The following is a 17024-nucleotide window of genomic DNA, read 5'->3' as shown; positions in this document are numbered from 1 at the left end:
TGGAAGCATACAATATATGGCCTCGTTTGCCTGGCTTTTTTCAACTTGGTCTTTTTTAAAATTGTTATCAGAGGAGGATAAATCTAGAGAAAAGTGCATGAATCAGAAGTGTACAGCTTGATGCATTTTCACACCAACTACCATTACCCAGACCAAAAAGCAGCATTTCGGTGTCCCAGAAGCCTCTCCCCTGCCCTCTTTCTGTCACCATGTCATAGACCGGATTCATTTAGCCCGCCTTCGAACTCTATAAAATGGAATCATGACCGTACTCGTTCATGTCTGGCCCCTGTTGCTCAACATTGGTGAGAGTCATCCGCGTCGTCGTACGTCCTTGTAGCTTGTTCACCCTTTTTGCGCTTCAGTTTCCCATTGTGGGAACAAATGATCATGTCTTCATCCCTTCCACTCTTGATGGGCGTCTGGATTGTTTCCAGTTTTAGCTATCACGAATAATGCCGCCATCAACATTTCTGTCCATGTCTCTTAGCACACACGCTCGACTTCTTTTTGGCTCCATCCCTTGGAGTAGAAGTGCTGGATCAGAGAGCACGCGTGTGTTCAGAATTAGTGGACGCTTCCCAACAGTCTTCCAGAGCAGTTGTGCCAAGTTACCAGTGGTGCATGAGAGCTTGGGATGCTCCCTACTGCTTCCCATACTAATTCTCCTTCTTTTTTTAAGGACTTTATTTATGTATTTGAGAGACATGAAAGAGAAAGATCACAAGCAGGAGGGAGGGGGAGACGGAGAAGCAGACTCCCCACTAAGGAGGGATCCCGATGTGGGGCTTGATCCCAGGACCCTGGGATCATGACCTGAGTCGAAGGCAGATACCGAACCCACTGAGCCATCCAGGGGCCCCGCTTCCCACATTTCTTGATCTTCGGGTGTACTTGAGAATATTAGAAGTGGTCCACTGAAGAGCTCCGGCTTTATGCAGCTGCTCTAGGGTGTGAAACAGCGCAGACACCCCAGTAATTGTGTTTCCCAGTATGGCTTTGCTTTATTGCCTTTCAAATCCAGGATCAATTATTAGGATCCAAACCTGTCAAGCCACTAAGCAGCTTGTGGCTACAGAAGGGAGGGGATTGTATCTGCCTCGTACCTCGTGGGAAGACTTCCTTCCTCTGAGTACATGAAACCAACGTGGTCTCTCATCTTTGGGAAACGCCAAGTCTATTTTGCAGTTCAAGGTTTTTCAACGGAATCATCGTAACTTCAAACAGGGGCTCAGTGGCCGGCAGTCAAGGCGTCAAGAGCTTGACGGGGGAGAGAAATCATACTGTTATTTTCATGAAACTCTCACTGAAATTTAGAATTTTTCTTTTTTCCTGGAAGAGATGAGGGAGGGCCACAGGCCGCAGTAACAGTGCTTGACCAGATTTTATCACCGATAGAAATCACAAATATCTTCATGTATTTCAGCTGTGGCAAATATTACAAAACATCTTTTATGTTCGTCGTTCTTTCGAAATGCGGCATTACTAGATCTGCCACTAGATCGTGCTGTTTAATGGTTTTTTAAAAAGGCACTTCTATTTCTATATCAGAAATTGAAAATCATCTTAATGTAATTAATTTTCTTTGAAAATCTGTGTCTGTTTGAGAGTTATTTAGAAACACTGTTTTTACCAAAGTACTAACACTATTCTGAGAAGGGGTGTGCGGCGTGAAAAAGATGAAGAATCCTTGTTTTACTGACAATCAGCCCCCAGCAGTGAGTGATCCGGACGGAGTGGGATATCCCGAAGGGTTCCTGCGGGTCTGCAGGTGCTCCACCTGTCGGCCACCACGTCTAGCCTTAAAGCCACCGTGACCTTGATATGGATTATTGACAAAGCCGCTGTGAAGAGGCTGCCAGGGTTCCTTCCTTCAGATTTTGGAAAGTTGACTCAGCCTTTAGCAACTCAAAGCTGGCTTACCTGTCCTTGAGGTAGGAGGAGCTCCTGAAACCCAAGCGGGTCCCTTCCTTTCCCAGGGGCTTCCTCAGGAAGGCTCTCCCCAGACAGCTGCCAGGAGACTACGCACTCCCAAACACTTATGAATGAATGAATGAATGAATGAATGCGCTGTCCCATGCTGCCAACAAGGAGAGTTACACATAGAGACATGTTTTTCCAAATCTGGTGCCATATTGGTGCCACGTGGAGGATGAGCCGGCACCGCTGGAGTCTGGTCCAAGTTTAAAGATTTTCCTTATTTATTCATTAGAGATACAGAGAGAGAGAGAGAGAGAGAGAGAGAGAGAGAGAGAGAGAGAGAGGCAGAGACACAGGCAGAGGGAGAAGCAGGCTCCATGTAGGGAACCTGATGTGGGACTCGATCCCGGGACTCCAGGATCACGCCCTGAGCTGAAGGCGGCGCTAAACCGCTGAGCCAACCGGGCTGCCCCCAAGTTTAAATTCATGTGCCATCTGCTTCCTGGGGCGGGGCCCTTCCTCGTGGCTCCCTGAACCATCACGCCCGAGTGTCGCCCCTTAGATGTGCCTGCATCCGAGGAAGCGACCCGAAGGGTCAGGTGGCCTGATATAGCTTTTGCGGCCTCCGTGTGCAGACAGCCTGCCCGCCCCTGCAGACCCCCGGTCGGCCTCCTCCCCAAGCAGCGTCCTTCAAAACCCCGTGCCAGGGACTCAGTCTGGCTCCAGGGAGTTTCTGCCTTATTTCTTCAAGCCCGGGAATGTGTTTGCAGGAAACCACTTCCAGCTCATTTTTCCCTTAGAACATGCACACCTGCCCCGCCGCTCCCCCACCCCTTCGCCCTCACTTCCTTCCCCAGCGCGGCTGGATTTTCCTAGGGGACTAAGAGCCCTTCACAGCGGGCGTGAAGGTGGGGAAGGAGACGGACGTGCTCGGTATCCACTTATGGAGCAAGTTCTGAAGGCAGAAACTCTACTAAGGAGGATTATTCTAGTCATTTTTTCCATACCTTCCCCCTTTATTCACTTGGAAGCTGGGGAAAAAAAGTTAAAGATTCCCAATGGTTTTTTTTTTAATTTTACATTTTTAAAAATTTAATTCAATTTCCCAACCTGTAGTATCACACCCAGTGCTCATCCCAGCACGTGCCCTCCTCAGTGCCTGTCACCCGGTCACCCCGTCTCCTTACCCACCTCCCCTTCCACTACCCTTTGTTTGTTCTCCGGAGTTAGGGGTCTCTCGTGGTTTGTCACTGATGGTTCTTTTCACAGAGGATTTTCACGTGCAAAGAAGTCAAAGTGAAACACGCACAGAGGTGCACACGGTCGGAAGACGGAAGGAAGGAAGCAAAGGAGACAAGCATGCCCCCGACAAGGGCTACCAATAGGCCACACTCGAGGCAGGTAATTATTCGTTTTTTTATTGAGATGCAATGGACGGACGGACAGCAGTGCATTCGTTTTGGGTGTAGACGTAGTGATTCCAAATGAGTATGCAGACACGTTGCAAAATGATCACCAGAAAGAATCTAGTTAATCTCTGTCGCTGCCCGTAGTTCGGTTTCTCTGTCCTGTGATGAGGGTCCGGAGGGTCCTCCCTCGGCGGCCGGCCTGCAGCCCGCAGCGCTGCTCACGGGGTCCTCACGGCCCTCAGGCTTATGTCTCTTATAACTGGAAGTTTGGGGAGGCACCCAGGTGGCTCAGCGGTTTAGCGCTGCCTTCAGCCCAGGGCCTGGTCCTGGGGTCCCGGGATCGAGTCCCGAGTCGGGCTCCCTGCGTGGAGTCTGCTTCTCCCTCTGCCTGTGTCTCTGCCTCTCTCTCTCTCTCTCTCTCTCTCATGAATGAATAAATAAAATCTTTAAAAACAAATAACTGGAAGTCTGTGACTTTTGACCCCCTTCACCCATTTTCGCTGCCTGCACTCCCCGCTCCTGGCAAGCATCAGACAAGTCATTCTCAGAGAACTTCCTGAGGAAGGAGCGGAGTCTCCGACGTCCTGGGAAGGTGCGGGGAGTTCGGTGGGGCTCGCTGGCGACCCTAATCGGAAGAGCAAGAGCTCCTGGAGTGGGCGGAGGCGTCTGGAAGGCAAACCTCCCGCGCTGACCTCTCAAAGCCAAAGGCCTCGTGGCTGAAGCAGCCCCCCCCAGAGCCTTTCACGTCCTGATCCCCGGAACCCGCAATTACGTTACCTTATGCGGCGAAAGGGACTTTGCGCACGTGGTGACGTTAAGGATTTTGAGGTGGGGAGATTCCCCTGGACCGTGCAAGTGGGTGCGAGGTAGTCACGGGCACCCTAAGAGGGAGACGGGAGAGGTGGGCATCGGGGGGCAGGTGGGCCAACAGCAGGGGTGCGGGGAGCGCCCGAGCCCAGGAACACAGGGCGCCTCCAGAAGCCGGGAAAGGACAGGGAGCAGGTGTGGGTCTCTAACAGGAACCCAGCCTTGACACCTTGATTTACGGCTCCTGCCTCCAGAGCTCTGCGAGGACGGACTGGTGTCATTTTAAAGCCTGACATTTGTGACGGCAGCCGTGGGAAAGGAGAACGTGGTCCCCCTGCCTCTGCGAGCTCAGCACCAACTGACTAGGAGCCAAGGGGCTGGAGGGGCAAATACCCCTGTGCTGGGCGTCCACCTCGGCCCTGCCGGTGGCCCCCCACTTCCTCCTGGGAAGCTGACCCGCGGGGACCCCGCCAGCAGGATCCTGTGCCATCCGCTTTCCTGCAGGGCCTGCACAGGGGGAGCACAGCAGCGTGGGGGCCTAGGGAGGAGGACGAGTCGGCCCTGCCCCCGTGGGGTGGCTTAGCAGACAGGGAGCCCGCCACGCAGCCCCGATCCGAGGGGAGGAGGACAGAGCCCCGATGTCACCAGCTGTGCTCGCCTGTGCGGGCTTTGCGCGTTGTCCTGACGTGAGTCGGTGCAGGCAGCTGTAGCAGAATTACCGCGGCCGGGAGGGGGGCGCGGTAGATGGAACAGCCCCCGGAACAGCTCTTTCTTGCAGAGCCCACTAAGCCAGCTCTGCAGATGCCTTAGACTCCAGCCTCCAGAAGCGGGGGGCCCTAAACCTCGGGGGCTAAGCCCCCGCCCCCCGGCCTGGGGTCCTTTGTTAGAGCAGCCCCTGCAGTCGGGGACAGGTGGCTTCCACAGCAGGTGTACCATCTGTGCCGAACAACATTGCGGCAAAACACGCAGAGGAAAAGACTGCTAGCAGTTCTGTGACGAGCACTCGGGAGCGTGGGCAGGGCAAGGATGCGTCACAGGGTCACCTGACCTTGGCCCAGGGAGCCCTCGGCCCCATGGTTGGGCTTCGAGGCTCTGGGTCACGATCACCCTGGCATTCACTTCACGTGCACCCTCCTCCCTGTTCTGCAGTGTGTCCTGGGTCGGGGGCCAGGTGCCCCGGCGGCCCGGAGAGGGGGTCCCGTGAGCCGGGAGGCAGCAGAGCAGATGCGGCGGGCGGGGGGGCACCGGCCACCCGAGGCCTCTACGTCTGACCTCGCCTCCGGGGCTTCCGAGCTCCCTGGCGCCCAGACGGCAGGGGTTTCCTGGGACGCCGGCAGGTTCTGGGTTCCTGACAGCCCGCCCGCCCTCGGCGCCTGCTCCTGCCACGCGGCTGGGGGTTTCAAGGCGCCGCTTTGGGCCTCCTCCCGCCTGGGGGGCCACAGGCTGCCGCCGGGAAGAGCCTGTGAATTCAGCAGCTTCATTTTCATCCTCCGCAGGCGAAGCCTGGCCTTCCCCGGGATCCCACGGGTCCAGGTGAGGCCACGTCAGGCCATCTGGCCAAGGGGATGCATTTCCAGGCCTGGCCCTCGAGTTCTCCTGCCCGGGTTCCTCCACGAGCGGACTGCTCCTCGGGCTCCCGGCAAGGTTTGGGGTGTCAGGGCAGGTGCTAGGGCCGCAAGCCTCAGGTGGAAAGAAGCCGGGTGCCGTAATCACCGAGCGGCTTGGTTGCCCACCAGACCCGCAGACGTCTCTGTTGGGAGGGGGAGATAGGTCTTTAATCCCCTGAAAATCTGACTTACGGGGGCCATTTGTTAGAGCAGCCGCCTTACTTATCCTAACATGTGCCCGAGATACAAAAGGTTCAGGGTTGACAGGTCGGTAGCCTCTCATTCGGCCCCGGCTTTTGCACGGTTTCCAGGTTGTGTTCCTCGATCTCCAGTCCCTCTCGTCGGAATCAGGCCACCTGGGTTTTCCATTTCTGGGGTGAAGTTCAGATACTTATGTTTTGTTTGTTCTATTTTTAAGATTGTATTTATTTATTTGACAGAGAATGGGGGGAGGGGAGAGAGGGAGAGATCGTGCACAAGTGGGAGGAGCGGCAGGCAGAGGCAGAGGGACAAGCAGAGACAGAGGGACAAGCAGAGGCAGAGGGACAAGCAGGCTCTCACCAAGCCTGGAACCGATGCGGGACTCGATCCCAAGACCCTGGGGTCATGACCTGAGCGCAAGGCAGACGCTCAACCGACGGAGCCACCCAGGCGCCTCAGATATTTATGTTTTGACAAAGAAATTCTTCCTTTTTAAAATCAGTGTCATATGGTTTCACAAACCGTAAGATCCTTCTAAGCATAATGTGAGAACGGATGAGGGATTTCACGGCATAACAGTGATAAACATCTACCCAGAAAAACAGCATTCACAGAGTTGAAAGGCAAATAGAAAAAAAATCCTTAAAAATATTAATTAATTTTTTTTTTTTTTACTGAACTCTAACTGCCATATGGTGTTCTACAGGGTTCCAGGTGTACGATATGGAGACTCAGCAATCGCACACGTTACTCCGTGCTCGCCACATACGCGTAGTCCCCATCTGCCACCACGCAAGTATTGTGATCGCAAATATCTTTGAAATCAGCGCAAGAGGATAAACAAAAATAGCAAAATAGGTAGAGGGTACAAGCGCACAAAATAAATTCGCATGAGTCCATAAAGGAAAAAAAAAACCAAATAACCGAAATGACATGCAACAATGTTCTATTTCACTGGGTTCACAGAGACGCGCACTGAACTACGGGGAGGGACGGTTATTGTCCCAACCTTAGAGTCTTGGGAGCCGAGGCTCAGGGAGGGTAAGGAACTCGTTCACGGCGAAACTGCGGGCTTGAGCAGAGCCGAGATTCTAATCCAAGTCTCACGAATGCAGGCCTTTCCTCCTGGGGCCTCCCCACCTGCCGGGCCAGGTGAGTCCTCATTGTGGGGTCATGTGCACGTTGCAGGATGTTGAGCAACATCCCCGGCGGCGTCTACCCATGAGGTGCCGCGGGGAGGCGCACGGGGGGCAGGCAGCCTAGGACCGTGCACCTGAGGTGGGGCCATCAGGGAAGCGCTGGACGCTGACATCAATCTCCGACCCAACCTGGGAAGGCAGGTGAGCTCAGTGTTTCCTGCTTTACAGCGAAAAGGACAAAGCTCGTCTATTGGTTCCTTCATTCAATAGACATTTACTGAGCACCCAGCAAGTAGCTGACCCCGACCCAGCCTCTGAGGAAGGGGCGGCACCACAACTCCCGTCCTCACAGAGGCGACGTGCCACGGGCAATAAAGGAATAAGTGAAGCGTGTGGTATTTGGGGTGATAATAAAGGCCTGGAAGATAAAGTGAGGATGTGGGTGTGTGTGTGTGTGTGTGGATCAGGCAGAGGGATGCTGGAGGGGAGTTAGACCTTTAAATAAGGTGGCCAGGCCCAGCCTCCCTCAGAAGGTGGCATTTGAGCAGAGACCTGTAGGCGAGGGGTTTTGCTCGGCTGTCCGGGGAACGATGTTGCACAGAGAATAGCAGGTGCAAATGCCCTGGGGCCTCCTTGGCAGACTAAGGAATAGCAAGTGTGGCCAGAGCAGAATGAGGGGGGTGGTGGGTGCCCACAGAGCGCAGTGGGAGGGAATGGTATTTGTGATGTGCAGGGTGACCTCCCCAGGGCCATTTCTGGGAAGGGCGCTCCAGGATGCACGCTGGAACTCCGGAGCTCTCCTTTCTAGCTGAGTCAGGCTGCATGAGCTTCTGTGTCCTCCGCATGGGCCCTGTCCTAGAACTACGTCCTCACCTGAGTCTGTGACTCACCTGGCCTGGCCAATGCTGTGGGGATGGGCAGGTGTGGAGGGCAGGGTGTGGTGTATAAGTGCGGGAGCATCGCCGGCTCCAGCACTGGCCCGTGGCCGCTCTCGCACGGCCTCCCGTCGGGCCGCAGGCGCTGGCGCAGCGATGGCCCTGCTCCTGCTTGTCCTGCAGGCGGCCTGCGCCTTCTCCCTGGGGGTGGGGCTCTGGGTAGTCTGCAGCCACCTCCTCCGCGCCGATGTCCCCGCGGCCGTCGGCCACCCCGTGAGGCTGCGGGTCCTCCATTGCCTCCTGGAGCTGTTGATAACGTGGGTGAGTCGTGGCTTCTGTCCTCCTCCTCCCGAGGGCTGAGGGCCTGGTGGGAACGCGCGAACCGGGAGGGTCCAATGTGCTCGCGGCAGCGCATTGCCCGTGTTGTCCGCAGGTCTGCACGGCCTGTGTTGGGTAACGCATTAGCCAACAGGTTCCCGAGCCCTCGGGGGTGTTGCTCAAGCTGCGCTGGGCTCGCAGCCACCAAAGGAAAAGATGATTTACTTCCTCAGTTAAGAGGAAAAAAAAAAAACCCACCCTTGCTCTGCTCGCCCTTGCTTCCTGTCCGCACAGCGCGCACCGATGTGCTGTCGAGTTAGGAAAGAGTTATTCTGAAGTTCGAGCCCCATCACCTCCTACCTGCTGGAACCAGCGACAGCAAAGAGACACGCGGCCAATTCGCAAATTAGTACAAATGAGCAAAACTGCAGAATGTGACCTTAGATGACCTGTCTCTATACGTCTTGTTACCTTGGAGAGACGGGCAACTATTCATATGACATGGTCGGGTTCTGCGCGTGGTTCCTGGGGTGTGCATTTATTTATTTATTTATTATTTTTTTTTCTGGGGTGTGCATTTAATAAAACAGATACAAACGGATCCCGGGGGATCCGCATCAATGTTGCCCACGGGGACCGGTGGTGACGCTGGGACTCCAGAAGGTTAGGTCTCTCACATGAGGAAGAGCGATTGCCAGCCTCCGTGCAGGAGGAGAGGGACCCGCAGGTGGATGATTCCTACCCGCGGGGTCGGCGTCTAGAAAAGCGGGAGACTCGATCTGTCGTGGTTTTCCTGGCCTTGGCCCTCATAGTCCGTAGTCTGGGTTCCCAAACGTGACTCGGTTTCCCCATCTGCAGAAAAGGGGAAAATAACAGAAGAGGGGGAAATAACCGGCAGCGTGGCTCTGGGGAGGGAAGCCATCCCACGTGCGGGTTAGGATACCTGGCGCAGAGCAAGCCCTCAATTAGTATCAGCCTTCCTGCTATTTATTTGTTGATTTTTAAAAATTTAAATATTTTATTTATTTATTCATGAGAAACACAGAGAGAGGGGCAGAGACGCAGGCAGAGGGAGAAGCAGGCTCCGTACAGGAGCCTGATGTGGGACTCGATCCCGGGACTCCGGGGTTACGCTCTGGGCCGAAGGCAGAGGCCCATCGCGGACCCCCCCGCTACCCCCGGCGCCCCTGGTTTGGTTCTTTTCTACAAAGATGTGTTGCGTGACTGCTATGTGTCGCCTGCCGGTCCTCGCTGTGGGGTCAAGGATGGACAAGAGAAAGGAAGTCCCAGACAGAGCCTGCCTAAGTCAGGGCAGGGTCGGTGGGGGGACAGTGAGAAGCAGCAAATCCGCTCCGAACACGCTGATTTGCGGGGCGGCAGGTGCGAGGAGGCGCGGGGCACTGGCAGGGGGTGCGACAGGGCTCCTGAGGCCAAGGTTCCCCGAATCCCCAAGGGCGCCCGAAGGCGAGGGGTCTCTCAGTTTGGAGGGAGGTAAAAGTCTCTCCACGTGCACCGGCCTCTGCAGGAAGCGTGGCGTCCCCTTCCGTGAGGAGGGAGGGTCACCGGCCGCGTGGCGACCGCAGCGGCCGAGGCTCTGTTAAGCGAGGGGAAGCACAGACACCTTCAGAGCGTGCGGCGTCTGCTGCAGATACTGCGAGCAGCTGTGTGCGCGCCTCGTTTCTCCGAGCTTGTAATCGTGCTGACGGGCCGCCAGCTCTTGCTACTCGGTGTCCTAACCAGGAGGCGCGGGCTCCATCCCCCCGCACGCCTACCTACCTGTTCCGATGACTACGATTGAAGAACCATCACCTTCCTCTGTAATCCCACATGTTCTACGTGTCGAAAACATTGTGTGTGAGGTTCACGGGCATCACCGAAAGCCCAAGTGGCCTTGGCGCAGAGCGAGGGTGCCCGGGGCGGAACACTTTGTCTATTTTTACTTTTTATGATGTGGACTTCCAGACCTCCCGCAAAGAAGATAAGACTACTCTAGAGACGCCCTGTGCTCCCTCCCCCGGCGCTGGCTGCCAACTCCTGGCCAATCTTGTTTCACCTGTGACCCCACCCCCCCACTCCCTCCTTCCCATTTCTTAGGAAGCAGATCTTGGGTCTCATATTTTATCCAAAAGGTTTCAGTAGGTATCTCTTAAAGACAAGAACCCCTCCCCTTTTAAAAAACAACCACAATGCAGGCCCTTGGAATGGCCATGTTGGCCAGGCTAGTCCGGGAGGGCGTCCCTGGAAAAGCGAGGTCATGTCCAGGCCACGGTGGGGGGCGTTCTGGGTTAGAGGGACCCCGGTGGGGTGGCCAGAAGCCTGGTTGGAGAGGCTGGCTGTCAGGTGTCCGGGGGAGAGAGGATGAGAAGCAATGTAGGCCGAGGTGGGGTGGGGCTACTGCAGGTGCCTTCGGGCCCACGGGGCGGAGCAGGGCTGTGGTCCCGTCTGCCCTCCAGCCACCCCCCCGCTGTGTCACACCTTGAGACCCTTCCTGCCTCATTCCCTCTTCTCTCACCAACAGGGGATGATTCTCGAGAAGCTGAGAATCTGTTCCATGCCCCAATTTGTCCGTTTCGTGCATGATCTGGTGCCACTCAAGGAGGATCCGGATGTCGTGGTCACCGACCTCCTCTTCGGGACAGTCCCCGTGAAGCTGTACCAGCCCAAGGGGTTGTCCTGCACCCCCAGGCCTGGCATCGTCTTCTACCACGGAGGCGGGGCAGTCATGGGGAGCCTGAGTAAGAATCCTTCCCTTAGACGCCCACCTGTTGTGGGGCAGCCTCGGAATCAGGGCTGGGGGGTGCCCACCTTCCATCAGGAGGCCACACTCCCGTCACCCTCCTGGCGGCGATGAGCCAGGCTAGGACAGGGCACATCCAGAGGGTTAGTGGGTCCTGGATCATTCCAGTGGCAAAGATACGGAATGTCTTGCTCCCTTTCTGGAAGTAAGGAGGCCTGTGTATGGAATATTATATATATATGCACATAATCCATGTCTGTGTATCTGTGTATATACATGAAGTTCACACAACATAAAATTGACCACTTTATTTTTTAAAGATTTTATTTATTTATTCATGAGAGACAGAGAGAGAGAGAGAGAGAGAGAGAGAGAGGCAGAGACACAGGCAGAGGGAGAAGCAGGCTCCATGCAGGGAGCCCGACGTGGGACTCGATCCCGGGACCCCGGGGTCACACCCTGGGCCGAGGGCAGGTGCTCAACCACTGAGCCACCCGGGCTGCCCCTAAAATTGACCACTTTAAATGGTACAATTCTGTGGCATTTAGTACATGTACAGTGGTCTACAACCACCACCTCTATTTAGTTGGAAATAATGATTTTTTAAAATTTTTTTTTAAATTTAATTTTATTTATTTATGATAGTCACAGAGAGAGAGAGAGAGAGAGAGAGGCAGAGACACAGACAGAGGGAGGAGCAGGCTCCATGCACCGGGAGCCCAATGTGGGATTCGATCCCGGGTCTCCAGGATCACACCCTGGGCCAAAGGCAGGCGCCAAACCGCTGCGCCACCCAGGGATCCCGATTTTTTTTTTTTTTTTAAGTAAAAAACAAACAAACAAAAAAGCACATGCTTTTGTTTCATGCCTGGTATTGCCCGGGACGTATTCTGGTCCAGACAGGAGAACCAGAAATGTGAGCAAAGCTAATGAGAGGAAAAACTCACAACTGAGACCACTTTATAGTCTTCACCTCCCCTACACGGGTGCCCCATGGATTCGGGGCGGGGACACCTTCATTTGGTTCCAGCCCTGCCTTCTAAACGAATGCCAGCAGCCACTGCAGGAGCCTTGGAAAAATAAAGGACTGAACGCAGCCGCGGGTTCGGTTTGGCCTGCGTGTCGATCGGCCTTACGTGATCTTGCTAACAGTCGCTGATCCCCCGGCAGGCAGCGCGGCAGCACCTTCCACGCATTGTCCAGCCCCGCACGGCCCTGCTCTTACCGTTGTGTCCCCTCCAGGGAGGCCTCGGGCCGGGGGACGCGCCGCATGCGACGCTGGCCCAACAGCTCGCGGATCTTCCGAAGGAACTGCAGTCGCTGGGGGGCGAGCGACGCGAAGGGGCAGTTGTGGGGACAGGAGGGCCGAGGAGAAAGCCTAGGAAGCGGGGAGGTGGTCTGCGAAGCTCATTAGGATGAGCCCGGGTCCCCCGCAGGCGGGCGGCGGGGAGAAGGGGCAGTCTGAGGTGGCGGCCGGGCGGGAAGCCACTGCCTCCGGGTGGACGCCAGAACCCTTCTATCTTCTAGAAACCCACTATGCCATCTGCTGTCATCTGTGCAAGAAGAGTGGCTCCGTGGTTCTGGCGGTGGGGTGAGTACAGGGAAGGGCTGGAGCTGGGTGCTGGGTGGGAGGCGGGACCGGGGCAGGTGGGGACCCGGAGGGACACGGGGACTCCAGGGCAGGGGAGGGGCCGTGAGCAGCCTCGAGGAGAAGTCTGGAGCCTCCAAGAGGCCTTGGTGGACACGGCGCAGGGGACACCGGGATGGCCCTTCCCTGAGCCTCCACATCAGGCACACTGAATACGCGTGACCGGCTGTCCCTGGGGTGCTGTGGCTCATTCCCCACCCCCAGCCCTGGGCACGCGGTCCCACAGGCGCAGGTGGTCCCTCCTCGTTAATCTTCCCTGCGGTTGCCTTTAACCGCACAGGCCATAGAGAAGTACCATTGTCTTGGCAGGAATACATTGCCCTGTGGCACAGCTGGCTGAATAAGAGTGAAAAAGTACAGGAATCGGTCCTGGATGAGGGAGCGGGACCCAGGGACACCACTCACGTTATAGTTCTCTGCTGCAGGGGGGAGGACGTCTTGATCCAGGTGGTGGCCACGATACTCCTTACAGCTCTGGTGGGGCTGAACCGCGACGTCGTGGGCCAGCGAATTTCTGCAAGAAAATTATTTTATGAATCCGAGGTAGACAAGGTCTTGGGGTTGAAACCTTGCTGTCCCAGCATGAACTCAGGGTAGCTTAAAACAGGAGGCATCATAATGGAAAAAGTTCGTTGAGCCCATAGAATATATATATATATATATATATATATATATATATATATATTTTTTTTTTTTTTTTTGTGAGATGGTAGCATTTCTCACGACACCCAGATTTCTGGAATCTCTTGAAAAATAGGGAGGGCCTAGCGTGCCAGGTGGTGGGCCTGCGTGGCAGCAACCTGAGCATGGAGCTCCGGCACTCGCCTGGCACACCTGCCGGGCAGCAATGGTCCGGAGGGGACTCGCCGGCCTGGGGGAGACCCACGCGCCAACTGCTGCACCCGGTGGTGCTTAGACCTTACAAGCTCCTCCCATAAAACCCGCGAGCAGGGCAGGGCTACTGAGAGTAGAAACCCAGGCAGACCTGGAATTGCTCATAAAAGAACCATAAGAGGCGACGAGTGTGAGCCAAGGACGCACCAACAGGTACGTTCAGAAAGATGGGTTCGTGCTTGATGATTGGTAAGTTGTTGGCCAATAGGTGAACGACAGGGCTCTTGTGGTCACCGTCTGCGCCCCAAAGGGGCATCGAGGCAGATGGAGCAGCAGCCACCACTCCCCGAGCCTAGGTGCCAGGCACTGTGGTCCTCAGGTCTATCACTTCACTTGAACCTCATACCTTAACTTCACCTGCTCGGGCTTCCGCAGGAGAAGTTAATGGAAGAAATTTGGCCTACGGGACGCTAGCCACGGGTATTTTTGGCTCTGCTAGGGTGCTGGGTGTAAACTGTTGTTTCTTGATTCCTCTTCTAGATACCGCAAGTTGCCCCAGCATAAGTTCCCGGCGGCGCTAACAGACTGCTTCGCGGCCACCACCCACTTCCTGAAGTCCCTGAACGTGTACGGGGTGGACCCAGATCGGGTCGTGGTCTGCGGTGACAGCGTGGGAGGGGCAGTGGCAACGGTAGTCTGTCAAAAATTTTTGGGCTGCCCGGATCTCCCCAAGATCCGTGCTCAGATCCTGATCTATGCCCAACTCCAGGCTGTGCATTTCCAGCTCCCCTCCTATCAGCAGAACAAGAACGTCCCGCTGGCCAGTCGAGACTTTGCCTTCTACTGCTGGCACCGTTACCTGGATATCAAGCCCTCCTGGAAAAGCACCGTCCTGAAAGGCGCCCACTTGCCTGCTGAAGTCTGGGAAAAGTATAGAAAATGGTTGGGCACTGAAAATATCCCAGAGAGGTTTAAGAAGAGACCCTACCGGCCAGTGCTCCCAGAGCCCCTCAATGAGGCGGCCTATCTGGAGACAAGCCTCGCTCTGGATTTATTGAACTCACCCCTGATTGCGGAAGATGAGGTCATATCTCAGCTCCCCGAGGCTTGCATTGTGAGCTGTGAGTACGACCTTCTCCGGGACGATTCGCTGTTGTACAAGAAGCGGTTGGAGGACCTGGGGGTCCCGGTGACTTGGTACCACATGGAGGATGGTTTCCATGGGGTGCTTAGCACCTTAGACATGGGGTGTTTGCAATTCCCCTGCTCCACGAGGATTCTGGATTCCCTAGTCCATTTTCTAAAGAGGTTGTGATCATCTTTCCTTCCTGCTAGAGCTACGAGAGTACACATTCCACCAGCTTCTAGTTCCCCGGCAGGGCTCTCTCTTGTGACGTAGGTGATGCTGAGCGGGGCTAGGGAGGGGGTCGAGGTTGCCATGGCCTTCTTGCTTCAGGTTCTAGAACTGTGGAATGCAGCTTTCTGATGTCTGAAGGGAGAGCAGTAGGAGAGACAGGTTTGGGGGGAGGGTGGCGCTCTGTTCACGATCACCATTGGGAAAATTTGGGCTGACGGTCTGCAGCGGTCACCTGAGAGTGAACCATCAAGTAGGGCTTCCCCGAGGAGCGTTCAGGTTGGTCTGGGCTGCGAGGAGCAGGAGCGTCACACGTCACAGCTGGCTTTGGAATGAAGCAGGGACGTCATGTGCAGTCCCAAGGGTTTTCTTCAGTCCAGCTCAGAGGATGGGGCTCTGGTGTTCTCGATGGCTGGTGGACGTGGAGAAACTGGTGTCCCTCTCCTCCCCTGGGTACACAGTGACATTTCCCCTGCTATTCCTCTACCTCTGAGCTCGGAATCTTAACTGTCTGGGCAGGAAGAGTCAGGAGAGAAAGGATAGGTTTCCCATAATGGTTGGCACCTAGGGGCAGATGAAGACAGCCCAGAGCCACCTGACGGGGGTGCCCTGGAGCTCTCGGAGTCCAAGGAGCCAGAGGGATGGAAGATGTGTCAGCAAAAACGATTTCTGTTTTAAGACATGGAACCAACTCAAACTGCCCTAAATCAGAGAAAGAACCTATTGGTAGCTGTGAGTTCCAGGGATAAATCAGGTATGGTTTGATCCAGACACTCAAACAGTGCCACCAGCTGCCTTTTCCTCTTTCCTCCGTCCTGCGCTCCTTTGCATTTACTTCCCCGTCACTTCTGCCTATGATGGCCCTGAGCACACTTACATTCTCCAGAGTCAAGTCCGTTATTATAGACTTGCCTCATTCCCAGTCATCCCAGCAGAAACCACATTGTAACTCGATGGCTCTGTGGGCTCTCTGAGGGGTGTGTCCAGTTGCCACAACCGAGGGAATGGAATGGTTTGACCCGGGCTAAGCCCCGAGTTGGAGTGGAGGGTGGGGTCAATTCCACCCATGCTTGGGCAGAACAGGAGGGAGGGAGGGAGGAGTTTCCTCACATCAACACTTAACTCTTCTACGGTAGACATCAATGCTTACTCCGCTGGGTGGTTATCAATGCTTCCTCTGCTGCAGAAGCTAAGTAAACCCGGAGTCAGAGTACTTGGAAATGGCAGGAGATGTCAAGGAGTACTAGGCAAGGTGACCACTTGTCCCTGAGGAATAAATATTCCCGGGAAAGAGCTGGTGCAAGTTCCCAGGCTGGTCCTACCTGGTCTTCTGGAGGCCCTGTTCCTAGTTGGCTAACGGTTTTCATAGGCCGAGGCCCAGGTTTACTGCACAGAGGCCCTTATGCATGCCTTTAACTTGCTTTCAGTTGAATGTTTGTGCTAAAACGTGGGGCAAAGAGGAATCCCATTTGGTGGCTTCTGGATTCATTCATGGCAGGACAGTAGGTGTCTTTGTTGGAGAAATAGGAACCACTCGCTGAAGGCGCTTCATCTGGTGGCCACTCAGCTGTTGAGCAGCACTGAGATCTAAGGAGCATGGTCCCTTCTAGAAGAGGTCTGTGGGTTGAGTCCACTCCTCTCCTGGAGTGTGGTCTTCATTGCTTCATTCCATCTCTGGACACAGGCGGAGGGACCGGGCTGACCTTCTGGGAAGTTGGGTGGCTAGCTCTTCTACTGCGGGGTGCTGCAGAGCGTGTGAGCAACTCGAAGAGCGTTCCTAGAGGCTACATTTTCAGGACTGGAAGTATCTCTGGATTTAAATTTCTACTTCACTGTGATGAGAAAACAGCTATTTCGAGTTGCTGCCCAGGCATTCTACAGCATGACAACCCTGCTCCACAGTCTGGACATGTAGATAAAAACCTCAAGCTTAGAATTCCTGCCATAAGTTCCCACTTTACTTTTCCCAGGGCACCTTTTAAAATAGCCACTTAGGGCCACACCCTCAAGAAGTGAGTGATCTCTGCCCCAGCCACGTAATCAGTAGCAGGTGCTTTCTATCCTGCTCTCTCTCCTGCTCGCTTGAGACCTGAGATAGAGGACTGGTCTTCCCTTGTCTCATCGCACCCCCAACTCTGTTTCTGGGATCTGTAAGCAATAAAACTCATGAGTCTA

At 55.0% G+C, this 17024-nt stretch overlaps 1 protein-coding gene across 1 annotated transcript; it reads left to right on the top strand.

The window, feature by feature from the left end:
• Positions 1-4774: 4774 nt before the first annotated feature.
• Positions 4775-17024, top strand: AADACL3 (arylacetamide deacetylase like 3). The gene is made up of 7 exons (XM_038529599.1): positions 4775-4822; positions 5286-5669; positions 8142-8279; positions 10795-11011; positions 12541-12604; positions 14036-15128; positions 16534-17024. Exons 1-6 carry the CDS (start codon positions 4775-4777, stop codon positions 14808-14810), a joined length of 1626 nt encoding a protein of 541 aa, XP_038385527.1. The 3' UTR covers positions 14811-15128; positions 16534-17024.

Source organism: Canis lupus, chromosome 2, assembly GCF_011100685.1.
Source record: "Canis lupus familiaris isolate Mischka breed German Shepherd chromosome 2, alternate assembly UU_Cfam_GSD_1.0, whole genome shotgun sequence".
NCBI lineage: Eukaryota > Metazoa > Chordata > Mammalia > Carnivora > Canidae > Canis > Canis lupus.
The sequence above is the reverse complement of the archived record's forward strand: the minus strand, read 5'-3'. Positions and strand labels throughout refer to the sequence as shown.